Raw genomic sequence first — 14,420 nt, forward strand, 5'->3', positions numbered from 1 at the left:
AAGGAAGAAAAAAACCTCGCCCTACCCCACTCCTCCTATCTCAGCGCTATGGAATAATGGGAAGCATCCACACAGGCAATGATAAACAGATGTGGGTAACAGAGAAATTAGTAAGATAAAATAAATCTTTCGATCAGCAGCCACTTAAAAACAAATTGTAAATATTAAACATAGATGTAAAATTTGCAACTCTAAATAGGTAACAAATGAACACCAAAGCGGCACTCCCTTCCGTTGTAGCAAAAATTAGGAAACTGGCTAGTATATGGTCACCACCATACACACAAGAATACTAGACAGATAAATGAATAAATATAATGCTGAGTAAAAAAAGTCTCTAGTGAACACAATTGGTCTATACAGGAGGTTAACAGGCCTCAAACAACATCAAGGAGTATATTCATTCCAGATATCTTTGAGATGTCCTTATAGGCAATTCCAAAATCCAAGAGCACGGAAAAAGACTCCACATAGTATAGTCCATTTTAACTATTTTTTAAATGCCTCAATAAAATTCAGTTGTCAATGTCGCAATGCCGGTTCAGAGGTGATTGTATAGCTCAAGGTCAAAGCCATTTGTAAATGGGCTTTGGGTGTTCTACTCAAAGAATTACAAGAATTAGTACTTCCTCTGTTCTCTTGGGCTTCAGGTACTGTGCATCTCCCTCCTGGTGCCCCCATTCAGCACCTGTGTAGTCAAATGTGACGGGCTAAAGAGGGCGAGGGTTACACTCTGCTGCACGATCGTGAGGATTGAATTTTATTGAGGTATTTAATAAATAGTTAAACTGGACTATACTATGTGGAGTCTTTTTCCATGCTCATGGATTTTGGAATTGCCTATAAGGACATCCCATAGAGATATCTGGAGTGAATATACTGCTCGATGCTGTTTGAGGCCTGTTAACTTCCTGGCTCTGGTGAGTTTAAACCCCTTGAGGGTGTGTGGAACACGTGGTGAAAGGTGCACTCATCATATATCTACTGTATACACCAATTGTGTTCACTAGAGACTTTTTTTACTCAGCATTATGTTTATTCAATTATCTGTCTAGTATTCTTGCGTGTATGGTGGTGACCATATACTAGCCAGTCAGTTTCCTAATTTTTGCTACAACTGAAGGTAGCGCCGCTTTGGTGTTTGTTACCTATTTAGAGTTGCAAATTTTACATCTATTTTTTTATACTTTTTAAATATTTATTTTGTAAAAAAAAGTTGAAAACCATTTTATCATTTTCCTTGCACTTCACAATTCTGTGCCACTTTGTGTTGGTCTATCACATAAAATCCCAATAAAGTACATTTACGTTTTTGGTTGTAACATGACGAAATGTGGAAAATTTCAAGGGGTATGAATACTTTTTCAAGGCACTGTAAAGGAAAGTAAGGGATACATTCAAACCTTCCATAAGTCAGCCTTTACATTTACAATAATAAGACTGAACTCGAGACAAACTGCTAATGACACAGATGAAATGCGTATATGGGAGCAGTTTTACCTTGCCAAAAGATTTATATTTCTGTGCAACCGCTTCTGAGATTTTCACAGCTTTGATTTTTCACTGCTGCAGGTTTACGAACACTTACAGGTCTCCCTATAAGTAGCATGTGACAGTGCACGGAAAGCAGCATAGTGATGAGCTCAAATGTCAATCTGCTCTCTCCTCCTATCAGCATTCTCCTTGTACAGCAGCACAGCTCACTGGCTCCTTGTATTGCTTCTGCCTCCTCCAGTCTGAGCTTTGCTAGAGGCTGAAAGCATGTCATATTCAGCTACTTGCACTGCTTGCATGCATTTATTGATGTATTAATGGGAACAGATGCATTAATTAGATTTTTATATTCTTTGGGTTTAGCTTTTAGACTGATTGAAAATCTTACACAAGTCCAGTACTGACCAGTTCTCTTTAATGATGAAGTCACACTTTACATTTTATATACACAAAATTGTTATTTGTATAATTAATGTTCTTTCATATTGATGTTGCAGATCATGTTCTCTCTATATATCTGATCTTCTGTTGCAGGCAATATAACTGCAGACTGCAATGGGTTACCTGCCAAGGATCCACTTAAATCTCACCTCGATTTAAAGGGCAAAGTTGCTGGCTCCACCCTAACAGCGTCCCCAGGTCGTAGTGTCCAGACGCAGCAGCCTTGCTCAGTGAAGGTTACGGTGTCGTCTGATAATATCTGTTCTGGTGTAGTCCGGGATGGTGGTGATGTGCATGGCAACGGTGGACAAGGTGATCTATCACTGCAGGGTTTTCTTCCTGAGCTAGTCTCACTGTCAGTGCAGTATCTCAGGATGAAATGTAGCAGGCTGCATAATAAGGCAACAAGGGGCTGAGTTGCCTTCTGACTGCACGTGGCTTTGCTGCTGTACAGCAGGGTTTCTGCATCTCAATAGAAGCCAGACACTGTGAAAATAATTCATTTATCTTCATCTTCTCTATGCTGAAATCTATTCAGGTACATTTTGGGGCAGTGTTAGTGCAGCTCAGCTATCGAATAGCCTCTTGCTAGCGTTGAAACATAAATTACCTAACTCCCAAATCTGATGCAGCATTTAAATTGGTAAGGCAGGCTAGTGACACACTCTTATGCACAATGCATAAACTGGGAATTATCAGGCTTATTGCCCTGGTTTTACTCGTATATTTGTGTTTTTTAAAAAATGTATTTCCTTTTCCTGTAAGGAGCGAAGATAGAGGACAGCTTAGCTGTTTCAACACTGCAAGTTTTGAGACAAATGCACGATAGAATTCCCTTTATCAAGTGCCCAAAAAACAACACAGTGACTGTTCTCTTACAAAAACCGATGGCGTTGCGTGAACAAGATTTCCAGCACAAAAAAAACAAAACAGTGTTCTGAAAGAAGTTACATTTTTATACAGCATATAAGGTGTGCCGGTTTTCACAATTACAAATTTAATATTGCCGAAAACCTTTACTGAGAGAGGTATGGAGGCTATCTTCCCGTTCTACAAATGCTAGTTGGCTTGTTGTCATATTGTGCCTCTTGTTTCCTCTGAAATTCTAACCCAGAAAAATTAAAACAATAAATGTCACTTTTCCCTGGTTTTCTGATTTGCATACTTGTTTGGATTAATTGCTCAGGATGTGCTGAAACACAACACATCTGTGCAATCTGTTTAATGTTGTTATTGTCAGGTACAATTACAGTACATAAAAAAAATGAATTTAAATAGCAAATAAGTCTTGTATGGTAAAAAAAAAAGTATAAAACAATGTAGGTATGCAAATTTAGTCATAATGTCATATCTGATGCATACTGGCACTGCAGTATTTTGCCAGGCATTCAGACATCAATTACCTAACACATCAAACCTGTCCTAATACTTAACCCAACCACTATGTTTGCAGAGATATTACTTTGATGATGAGCATTTTTGCTTCATTCTTTCCCTTTACTTCCAATTTCGTGACACATTTCTTGCACAAATACTCCAGCTATTTTTTTCTTTTTGCATTCGATTGTGAAGAAGGGCTTGGACCTCCGCCTCATTTTTATTGCTGAATATTTAGCCCACTTTGGAAGATTTTCCAACACTTCCTGCGCCAGTGATAAATTTTTTTGTGCTGTGTCCTAATTAGATTTCCTCTCGCTCTCCCTAATCAAATCTTCCTAATGAATCTACAGACAAAAAAACAAAGATCTGACCTTCCCCAAAAAACTGGAGATAATCTTACATTTAGGATAACCCTGTCAACGTTTACTCCACAGTGAAAAATTTACAATGTTGGTGCCAATAGTACTTTTTCAGAAAATAAACTTCTTGTCCCCAAACAAACCTAGACCATATGACTGCCTTATATTGTGGTACGGACATACAATTCAGAGAAATCAGTGTTGGTAAGGCATCACTTTTTACTTAGCGTCTTCTATCTTCATTCCTTACAGGGTGTGTTTGTTTGAAATCCTGCAGCACCTATTCTAGCGTCTTAGGGGTGTTTTGCTTGTCAGACAAACTAATTTGGCATCTAACTTATATTTTACAGCCCTCTTATTTTTGTAATAGAGGCCCCAGAGCTTGGTTTCTTCTTCTTCTGAGTTGGTCTGCATATTGGCTCCACACAAAGGCATACTTGTTGCTCATCTGCACCAGTTAGATTCTTGCATTCATTCCAAAAGTGGGCAGCAATTCCTCTTTCTGACACTTTCAATTATGAGGCCTACAGTAAGGCCCCATTCACACTTGCGAATGGGCCTGTTAGCGATGACATTTGGAATATCCAGCAGGGCTTCCTGGCGATTATCTGCTAATGGCAGAACCTTTGAAAGCAATGGGAGGTTGACCGCTCCTGTATCTAATTTTAGTCTTTCATGTGTAATTGTGCAAACAGTGATTACCTGCAAATAATTGGCCCTGGATGTAGCCAGCCCATGTGAGCAGCCACAATTCGCTGTGGGAGCTGCCAGCCTCCCATTGCTTTTAATGGGGCTTTCACCTGCAGTTAATCACCAGGAACCCCCATTGGGTCTCCCGCATGTAATTGCTAATGGCCCTATTCGAAAGTGTGAGCCTAAAACATTTCTCACACCACATATGATGGACATTTATGAAACAATGGCATGCTTAAAAAATAAAAACCTACTCCTATATACTTCAGAAAAAATATGTGCCATGCTCTGTTTTAAGACAGAGAAAGGGACTGAGGACAGAGATTCCCCAGTTCCTTTATCTGTAGCCTCGGCTACTCTGAACAGTAAATGTGAAGTGCTCTGTGCTGAGCAGCTTCCTGTTCATTCAGAGGCCAAAGCATTAGAAACCGATCACTCATTGTGTTTATTCAGAAAAGCAAGGAGCTGGTAAATTATGTATTTACTGGCCCCTTCCCTGCTTTCCGTCCTGAAACGGGGGGCACTTGGGGGTCCGGGAAGCAAGGGGAATCTGCGTCACACATAGACATTAGGGTGTGTCCATTATTACTTGAGATTTTTCTGTTTTTACCTCAGTTTCTGTCTTTGGTTTTTAAGTATAAATAGAGAAGTGACAAACGGGTAAATCTTTCACCATTCTAACCAAAACGCAAAAAAAATGCATTTACACAAAAATGCAAAGGTAAAATTGCTTTTTGCTACCTTCTAGTAACATTACTAGAAATTGATATAGCCCACTTTGGAAAATCACTTCGCCCCTTACTGTTCACTGCATGGTTCTCGGCCATATTGGGCCTCATGTATTGAAAGCATCTGAAAGTGGATCATCTGCTGCATGGGGAGGTACCCATTGTCCGTTTTCTAGTGCCGGTTACAAAAACCTGGTTGCTTTGGGTAATGAAAGCCCTTAACGTAACTTTTGCATTTAGCCATTGGGACTGATGTACAAGAACTAAAGCAAAGAAAAGTGAAGCCACAAAAGGCACTGAAGAAGATGCCTGATAAGGAAACAAATGAATTGGACAACGGCTTCTTCTTTGCCCTTTTTTCATAAATCGGGCCCAATGGATTCATAGCTGTGTGCTGGACATTCCTTTGGTTAGAATTTACCTTGTTAAGGGGTTCCTATCCCAGAAGTAAGGGTCATTATCTACATAATCTCCATCCCTTATCTTTTGTAGACTATTCTGTTCTCTCGACTTTCTAGAATGTTTGCTAGGCAGCCAGTGGAATCGCTTGGCTGCTTTGATGATTTAGAGCAAGCCATCAGAGGTAATGATAGTTCATCAGTCTATTTCTCTGTTTTCTTCCTTCTATATTCATCTACAGGCTGGACGGTTTACCACCAAACGTCTGAGAGAGTGACCTATAAGTCTAGTAGCAAACCTCGTACCCGATTCCTCAGTGGACCTGTGTCTTTATCCATCTGTTTGTATCTGTTCTTTTGTATTTACTACGCCTCATCTCTCCTTCATCCTCAGCATCTTTTCTTTAACTGAATGCACTCATTTAGCTATTTTTTATTTTGACAGTATATCATATTTCTACATATGGTACCCAAACCTTTGCTAAAATAGGTGTCTCAAAATGCTCATGCTGGAAACCCAAGACTATCTGACTATATCATTTGAAGTCAGAGGTATCATTGGCCAGGTACCTGAGGTCTATGGCTACCTTAAAGGAAATCTGTGGTAGGCTAAACACACGTGCTTTAATTGCTGAGCTCTACTTGTGAAAATGGCTGTCTATCTTGGTGACCCTCTTGCTTTAATATTCTAAGTCATTGACCCAAAACAAATATGCAGATAACTTCTGCCATTCCTGTTTAGTATTCTGGTTTTGGGTAAACTACTCAAAGGGTCAATTTAATAGCCAGACAACTGGCATTTTCAGAAGAAAATTTCAGCAATGGCATTCCTCATATTTCCTTTGACTGCCTAAAGAGTCAGTCTACCAAAAAATATATTAGATTAAGTAGATGCCAGTAAATTGAATCATCTATGGAATTCTTATATCTCTATTGGACGCTAGTTGTGAATTTTCAGCAGGTGAGTTCCTGAAAGTTTCTTTCAACTTGAGGGCCCAAAAAGAAAAAAGGAGCCAATAGATGATTCGGCCTATTAAAGCCCATCCATAGCTGAAACTTTACAGAGAGGATTTTGTGTGGACTGACCCTTTAATATCTATAATCGTACTCAAAACCCTTTAGAATTAAAAATATAAATTATTGGGTGCCATAGGTTGAGTATCATTTTTTTTTTTTTTTTTTAGTGAAACGTTTTGTTTTCCATCTGTGATTTACAGATACTGCTTTGTATTTTATTTCCCATGTATCATTTGAATGCTTTTGTGTGCTTAGCTTTTGGCTAATATCTGAGCAGCAAAAGCATGTGTACAAAAGCCCGCAGTCTGAGCAGCCAGGCACGAACCTGTAAGCCCCAATGTTCTAAGGTGTTTTAGTATTTTTTCTTTTTATTGGCATTTGTTTATATGATCTAGTTTTTGTAAGATCTAGTTTCACCATTATTTTGGTTGTGATGGATATAAGCAATGGGAAAAACTGGGACCATAAAACTTTTATATGTGCTTAGTCTTGAATACTAAGAACCATGCAGGCAACCTCAAGGTTATAAGTGCCAACAGAAGGTTAACCTAGTTAATGTGTCTAATTCTGTCTCTTTCCTTACTATGTGTAACATATTTTAGGGTTTTCACCTATGAGCCCTTTCCTAGTTAGTTTTGAGTTGGGATAGTGGATCAAAAAGGAGTGTGGAATGGGGTTCTGTGCAACTCTAAGGAGCAGATATACTTGTATTCGTGGATAAGGTTTTACTTACACCAGGAAATCGTCCTGCTTTGTTCCTTTAACCTGCACCATTGACAAGTTTAACCACTTCAGCCCCGGAAGATTTTACCCCCTTCATGACCAGAGCACTTTTTACAATTGGGCACTGACGCTTTAACTGACAATTGTGCGGTTGTGCGACGCTGTACCCAAAAAAATTTGCGTCTTTTTTTTTTTTGCTATAATATTTAAAAAACAAATTTCTTCATCAGTTTATATATTCTTCTACATATTTTTGGTTAAAAAAAAATCACAATAAGCGTATATTGATTGGTTTGTGCAAAAGTTAGAGCAGCTACAAACTATGGGAAAAATATATGGCATTTTTATTATTTTTTTGTACTAGTACATTTTTGGAAACATTGACATTTATATATATATATATATATATATATATATATATATATATATATATATATATATATATATATAATATGCACTGATTACTGTGTAAATGTCACTGGCAGGGAAAGGGTTAACACCAAGGGGCAATCAAGGGTTAACTGTGTGTTCCCTGACACTGTTATAACTATTGGGATAGGACTGACTAGAAGAGGAGACATACCATTGTTCCTACTTAGTAGGAACACACAATCTGTCTCTCCTTTGACAGGACACTGATTTGTGTGTTTACACACACAAATCCCCATGCTGGCTCTCGTGCATGGCTGGCGCCCTCTGCTCTATAAGGGAAACTCCTATATTTATGGAATTTCACCCAGCAGCGTCATTGTGCCACAGTAAACCGGGAATCGGTTAAAGATGTTTCTTATTGGGTTCAATAGAATTACATTCATTTAGGTATAGTTGTGTTTGTTTTTTTTCATCATATAGCTGTGAGACATTTGTAGAACCAGAAAGATGAGAAATGAAGACAGCTTAGGGGTGAAGGAGTCATTAATGCAGGTCAGGTGCCATTGAAATAGACAATCCTGGCCTAGTCTATGAAGTATTCACAGCACTCTAGCCAAAGAGCACATTCAGACTATAGGGCAAAAGTAAGCTAAGAACAGAATCATTTAACTGACTCCTATAATCACTTCGTGTTGACATTTGATTTAGATACTTTGCTTGCAGTAACATGTGGATCTACATATTGGGGATAATTGACTAAAATAAAATAGCCTGCTCACGTTTCAAAGAAAGTTGTACTTCACAAGGCAATTTTCCCCAAAGCTTGGTGTGTGGTCAAATTTCATTCTTCAAATCATATCCAAACACGTGCAGAGAACATGAGAGAAAAAAAAAAAATTTTTTGCTTTTGATGGTTTATGGAAGTCGGCAGCGATTCACCTCATTCCCCAAGCTCTGGAGAAAAAGTTCCCTTGCAAAGTGAACAGTCTATTTGCCTTTAGTAATTCAACCTCTGTCTCAAGCATTGGCTATCGTTCCTGTTATCACTCTTACCTACATTAATCTCCGTTTGATCTGTTGCAGATTTTCCAGATATGTTATGCTGATTTGGCTACTGATTTTGTGATTCACATGCGTGTTAAAGGAGCAGTAGGGCCAAAGCTCTTTTGGCTGTACTTCTCCTGGGGATCACAGGAGTACAACTCGTTCTGTACTTCCGTGACCCAGCAGGCTAAAGCCGACTGTTGGCTGCTATAACTCAGCTGGTCCAGACTCTGGATAGATACTGACTTTAATGTCTAGATCCAACCACATACCTGGACCAGCAGCTGGCTCAGCCTCTCGGCAAGCCACTAAGGGCATATAAATCATCCACTCCTGCTCCCTCCATTGCCCAGCTCTCCAGTGAGCACTGGAAGGGCAAAGCAGATAGTCTTTAACTGACAGTCCCTGGCCCTCTGCTCACTGAAGACCGAGAACTGAGAGATCAAAGACAGTTTATCACTAAATTCTCAATGTAGAGGCGGCGGGGGACAGACGCAGCATTGGATCGATCCTGCATCCACTTTGGAAGGGACGCAATTAGTATCACAACATCCATAAAGCTTCCTATGTCCTCATCTCTCGTCTAAAGGAAGCAAACACCACATACATTAGAGAGATAAGGATATAGCATCATGGTAAGCTGTCCTGAAACATTTTAAGGAAAAAAAAAGAATTCAAGAAAGGATATCACAAACACAATTAGTGCAAACAGTGGCCTGTTGATGCTGTTAGGTGAGCATCATTGAGACAAACTACCTAGGATTCGTTCAGGGAGGTCTCACCCACAAAGCGGCAAACGGCTGTGCCAACCACCCACATGATGAGACTTTGTGTACCAGCCGAATGCCCTCAAGTCTCCCATGAGTGGAAACCTGGCAGCAGGTGAAAAATTAACCTTTTATAGAGCACAAGTGAGACCAACTACCAAATTAAGCCACATAGAAAAGAGCATCTAGCATCAGCTCATAACAAAATAAATCAAACACAAATTAAAGTACTCAAAATGTAGGACGCAAAATATTACTGAGGTTTCGGAATGTGTAAACCACAACCAGATCATGGGCTGGAAAAAAAGGCTCTGTTAAACAGCTTGCTACGTAATAGTCAGAAGAAGTAACGGTGAGAAAAAAATCAGGATAGTTGGTACACATGGGCAATTTGTTGACATGTAGGATCTGGTAGGGCCAGCAGGGCAGCATCTAGGCTGGAGGAAACTGTGGTTGACCCAGACACGTAGCACCTTCATAAGGCTCAAATAGAATCAGAGATCCCAAGTACCCTTACATGGGGTGATCCACTACTCAGCTAACATTATCCCCATCACCTTTCCAATCCAGTCTTTCTGACTTGGGACATACATACAAGCTCTTCAAATAGATGGGTATACTTTTTTTGTTTTTTTTTTGTTTTGTTTTTACTCCGAACTTCTCTTTTGTAGAATCCATCTACTAATATGTATTGAAGTGTCTAAGAATAGAAGTGTCAACAAACTGTACTGAATAAAAGAGAATAAGAATAGAAGTCACATACTGTATGTCTGAGGCTGCGTACACACGCGGGGACTGTTCGCCCAACTTTGTCCGTCAAACAGTTTCAGCAAACAGTCCGCTCAAAATTAGCATGGACGGACATGGCCACACACGACGAACGAACAGTTTGCTGAAACCGTGCGCGATGACGTGAACGGCACGTACGACGGGACGGAAAATACGATGTCCTATACACTGCATTATAACTTTCGGCGTGTAAATCCTTTCTGAGCATGCGCGGAACTTAGTTTGACGAACAAGCCTACACACGAGGGGACTGTTCGCTGAAACAAAGTTTCAGCGGACAGTTTTTCGGAATTTCCGAAAAACCTTGTTCAGCGGACTGTTCGCTGAAACTGTCCGCTGAAAGCCCACACACGAGCGGACTGTCCGCCGAAACACTGTTCAGCGGACAAAGTTGGGCGAACAGTCCCCGCGTGTGTACGTGGCCTTAGGCTTCAAGTGCCCATAGATCATTCTGGGGTCTCAAACAATGCTTAACTCCATTACTGGGCAAACCTGTGATACTGCAGGTCACCACTGATGACATCTAGGGTCATCCCTTTAAATTATTCTTGGCCAAGGCTGCTTTCTCACAGACTTGGTTGTTGAGGTAGATCATTTATATTGAGGCTAGCTTTCTCTGGGGTTGTTCGGAGTAAAGGGAATGATACCCTGAAACTAGCCTAGTTTTTTTTTTTTTTTTTCTTTTTTTTTTTTTTTTTACTTGATAGACCTACTATCTTATTTACTGAGCAAGCACATTTCTGGGTGGAGATGATATAGTTTTCGATTTTTACATTTTTTTATTTTTTTTATTTTCTGGTGTTTATTTTCAGTGGAGGTTAAAGCTAAAAAAAACAGGCTGGCATACATTTTCTGATAATTTCACCTTTTAGCCTTTTTTTTGCATTTTTATTCCCTTTGCAATTGTTTTATGCCATTTCAACTCTGTCGACTGCTGCCCCTCTCTGCCAATCCCTTCACTGGCTTCCGCTACCCCACCGTGTAAAATTCAAAATGCTAACCATAACATACAAAGCCATCCACAACATCGCGCCATCTACATCACCAACCTCATCGGCAGATATCGCCCAAATCGTCCCCTTCGCTCCTCCCAGGACCTCCTGCTTTCTAGCTCCCTTGTTACCTCCTATCATGCTCGCCTTCAAGACTTCTCCAGAGCCTCTCCCATCCTCTGGAACTCCCTGCCCCAGTCTGTCCGATCAGCCCCTACCCTGTCCACCTTTAGGAGATCCGTGAAAACTCACAACTGTCCCCGAGCCACCCCCATTAAATAATTTTCTGTAGCTATTACCTTTTGTACCACCAACCCCTCCCTTTAGAATGTAAGCTCTACGAGCAGGGCCCTCCTGTACCTATTGTACTGTCATTGTGTTGTCCCCCCCTATACATTGTAAAGCGCTGCGTAAACTGTTGGCACTATATAAATCGTGTATAACAAAAATAATTTTGTAAATATTTTATTATATCTTTTCATGTGACAACACTGAAGAAATTATATTTTGCTACAATGTAAAGTAGTGAATGTACAGCTTCTTTAACAGTGTAAAATAACTTAACCCCCCCCCAGCATTAATGTCTAAACCGCTGGCAACAAAAGTGAGTACACCCCTAAGTAAAAATATCCAAATTGGGCCCAATTAGCCATTTTTCCTCCCGGTGTCATGTGACTTGTTAGTATTACAAGGTCTCAGGTGTGAATGGGGAGCAGGTGTGTTAAATTTGATGTTATCGCTCTCTCTAAAACTGGTCACTGGAAGTTCAACATGGTTCCGCATGGCAAAGAACAGGCCTTGCCATGGTCGACCAAAGAAGTTGAGTGCATATGCTCAGCATCATATCCAGAGGCTGTCCTTGGGAAATGGAAACGTATGAGTTCTGCCAGCATTGCAGAGGTTGAAAGGATGGGGGAGTCAGCCTGTCAGTGTTCAGACCATACGTCGCACACTGCATCAAACTGGTCTGCATGGCTGTCGTCCCAGAAGGAAGCCTCTTCTAAAGATGATGCACAAGAAAGCCTCCAAACAGTTTGAAGACAGACTAAAGACATGGATTACTGGAACCATGTCCTGTGGTCAAATGAGACTAAAGCCTCATACACACGATCGGACTTCCACCAGACTTTTCCGTGGATTTTTGTCCGAATGGGCGTTGGCCGTGAACTTGTTCTGCATACACACGTAAGAACATTTTCAGCCAACTTTCAACAAATCACGTGGTTTTTCAGCTCTTTACTGCCGCCCTTTGGGCAACTTCTGCTATTGGCTGATGTTTAGCATTGGTTCTGAGCATGCGTGTTTGGACTTTAGTCCGATGGACTTGTGTACACACGATCGGATTGTCCAATTAAAACAGGTTCGTCCGACCGTTGTTAAAGTCCGATCGTGTGTATGGGCCTTAAGATGAACTTATTTGGTTCAGATGGTATCAAGCGTGTGTGGCGACCACCAGTTGAGGAGTACAAAGACAAGTGTGTCTTGCTTGCAGTCAAGCATGGTGGACGGGCTGCATGAGTGCTGTTGGCACTGGGGAGCTACAGTTCCTTGAGGAAATCGATGAATGCCAGCATGTACTGTGACATACTGAAGCAGAGCATGATCCCCTCTCTTTGGAGACTGGGCTGCGCGGCAGTATTCCAACATGACCCCAAACACGCCTCCAAGACAACCAATGCTTTGCTAAAGAAGCTGAGGGTAAAGGTGATGGACTGGCCAAGCACGTCTCCAGACCTAAACCCTATTGGGGCATCCTCAAATGGAAGATGGAAGAGCGCAAGGTCTCTAACATCCACCAGCTCTGTCATGGAACAGTGGAAGAGGACTCCAGTGGCAACCTGTGAAGCTTTGGTGAATTCCATGCCCAAGAGGGTTAAGGCAGTTCTGGAAAATGGTGGCCACACAATATTGACACGGGCCCAATTTGGACATTTTCACTTAGGGGTGTATTCACTTTTGTTGGCAGCAGTTTAGATATTAATGGCTGTGTTGTGTTATTTTGAGGGGACAGAAAATTTACACAAGCTGTACACTCACTACTTTACATTGTAGCAAAGTGTAATTTCTTCAGTGTTGTCGCATGAAAAGATATAATATTTACAAAAATGTGTGGGGTGTACTCACTTTTGTGAGATGCTATATATATTGTCATGCTGACAGTTTACTTATGACCCATCTTGGAAACTTTTAAAGGGCTATGGAGGTACAGTACATTTGAGTTGCATTTATCAGGAACTTTTATAGAGGGATTTTATATATTTATATTTATTTCAGTAATTCAATTTAAAAAATGAAGCTCATATATTTTGTAAAGCTACACAGTGTGATTTTACGTCAAGCATTTCTTTCTTTAAAGTTTGATTATGGCTTACGGATAGTGAAAACCCCAAATTCAGTATCTCATAAAATTAGAATATGACATAAGACCATTAAAGGATTTTTAATACAGAAATGTTGGCTTACAGAAAAGTATGCCCATGTACACTATAGCATGCACTCAATACTTGGTCGGGGCTCCTTTTGCATGCGATTACTGCATCAATACGGCGTGGCATGGAGGCAATCAGCCTGTGGCACTGCTGAGGTGTTATGGAAGCCCAGGTTGCTTTGATAGCAGCTTTCAGCTCATCTGCATTGCATTGCATTCTTGACTTTGGCCTTGATAAAACACAGCAGACCAACACCAGCAGAAGACATGGCTCCCCAAATCATTACGGACTGTGGACAATTTTGCATTTCAGTTGGAAGTCAAGGTCCCAGCATCTGGAGAAAGCGTAGAGAGGCACAGAATCCAAGTTGCATGAGGTCCAGTGTGAAGTTTCCACAGTCAGTGGTGATTTGGGGCACAATCTCATCTACTGGTGCTGGTCCATTGTGTTATATCCAATCCAAAGTCTGCGCAGCCCTCTAACAGGAAATTCTAGAGCACTTCATGCTTCCCTCTGCTAACCAGATTTATGGAGATGCTGATTTCATTTTTCAGCAGGACTTGGCACCTGCCCACACTACCAAAAGTATCAATACTTGGTTTAATAATCATGGTATCACTGTGCTTGATTGCCAAGCAAACTCACCTGACCCAAACTCCATAGAGAATCTGTGGGGTGTTGTCAAGATAAACACCAGACCCAACAATGCAGATGAACTGCAAAGCAACCTGGACTTCCATAACACCTCAGCAGTGCCACAGGCTGATGGCCTCCCAGCCATGCTGCATTGATGC

General features: G+C 40.7%; 1 protein-coding gene across 1 annotated transcript in view; it reads left to right on the forward strand.

The window, feature by feature from the left end:
* WNK2 (WNK lysine deficient protein kinase 2) overlaps positions 1-14,420 on the forward strand; it is a 312,190-nt gene that overhangs the window by 279,928 nt on the left and 17,842 nt on the right. The window contains exons 22-23 of the mRNA XM_077452096.1: positions 2,029-2,247; positions 5,736-5,834. Coding sequence (XP_077308222.1) covers positions 2,029-2,247; positions 5,736-5,834 — 318 coding nt within the window. The remainder of the gene's footprint in view (positions 1-2,028; positions 2,248-5,735; positions 5,835-14,420) is intronic.

The sequence above is a fragment of the Lithobates pipiens genome, unplaced genomic scaffold (genome assembly GCF_037356315.1).
Source record: "Lithobates pipiens isolate NorthernLeopardFrog02 unplaced genomic scaffold, aLitPip1_a1.2 Scaffold_23, whole genome shotgun sequence".
NCBI classification, from domain to species: Eukaryota; Metazoa; Chordata; class Amphibia; order Anura; family Ranidae; genus Lithobates; species Lithobates pipiens.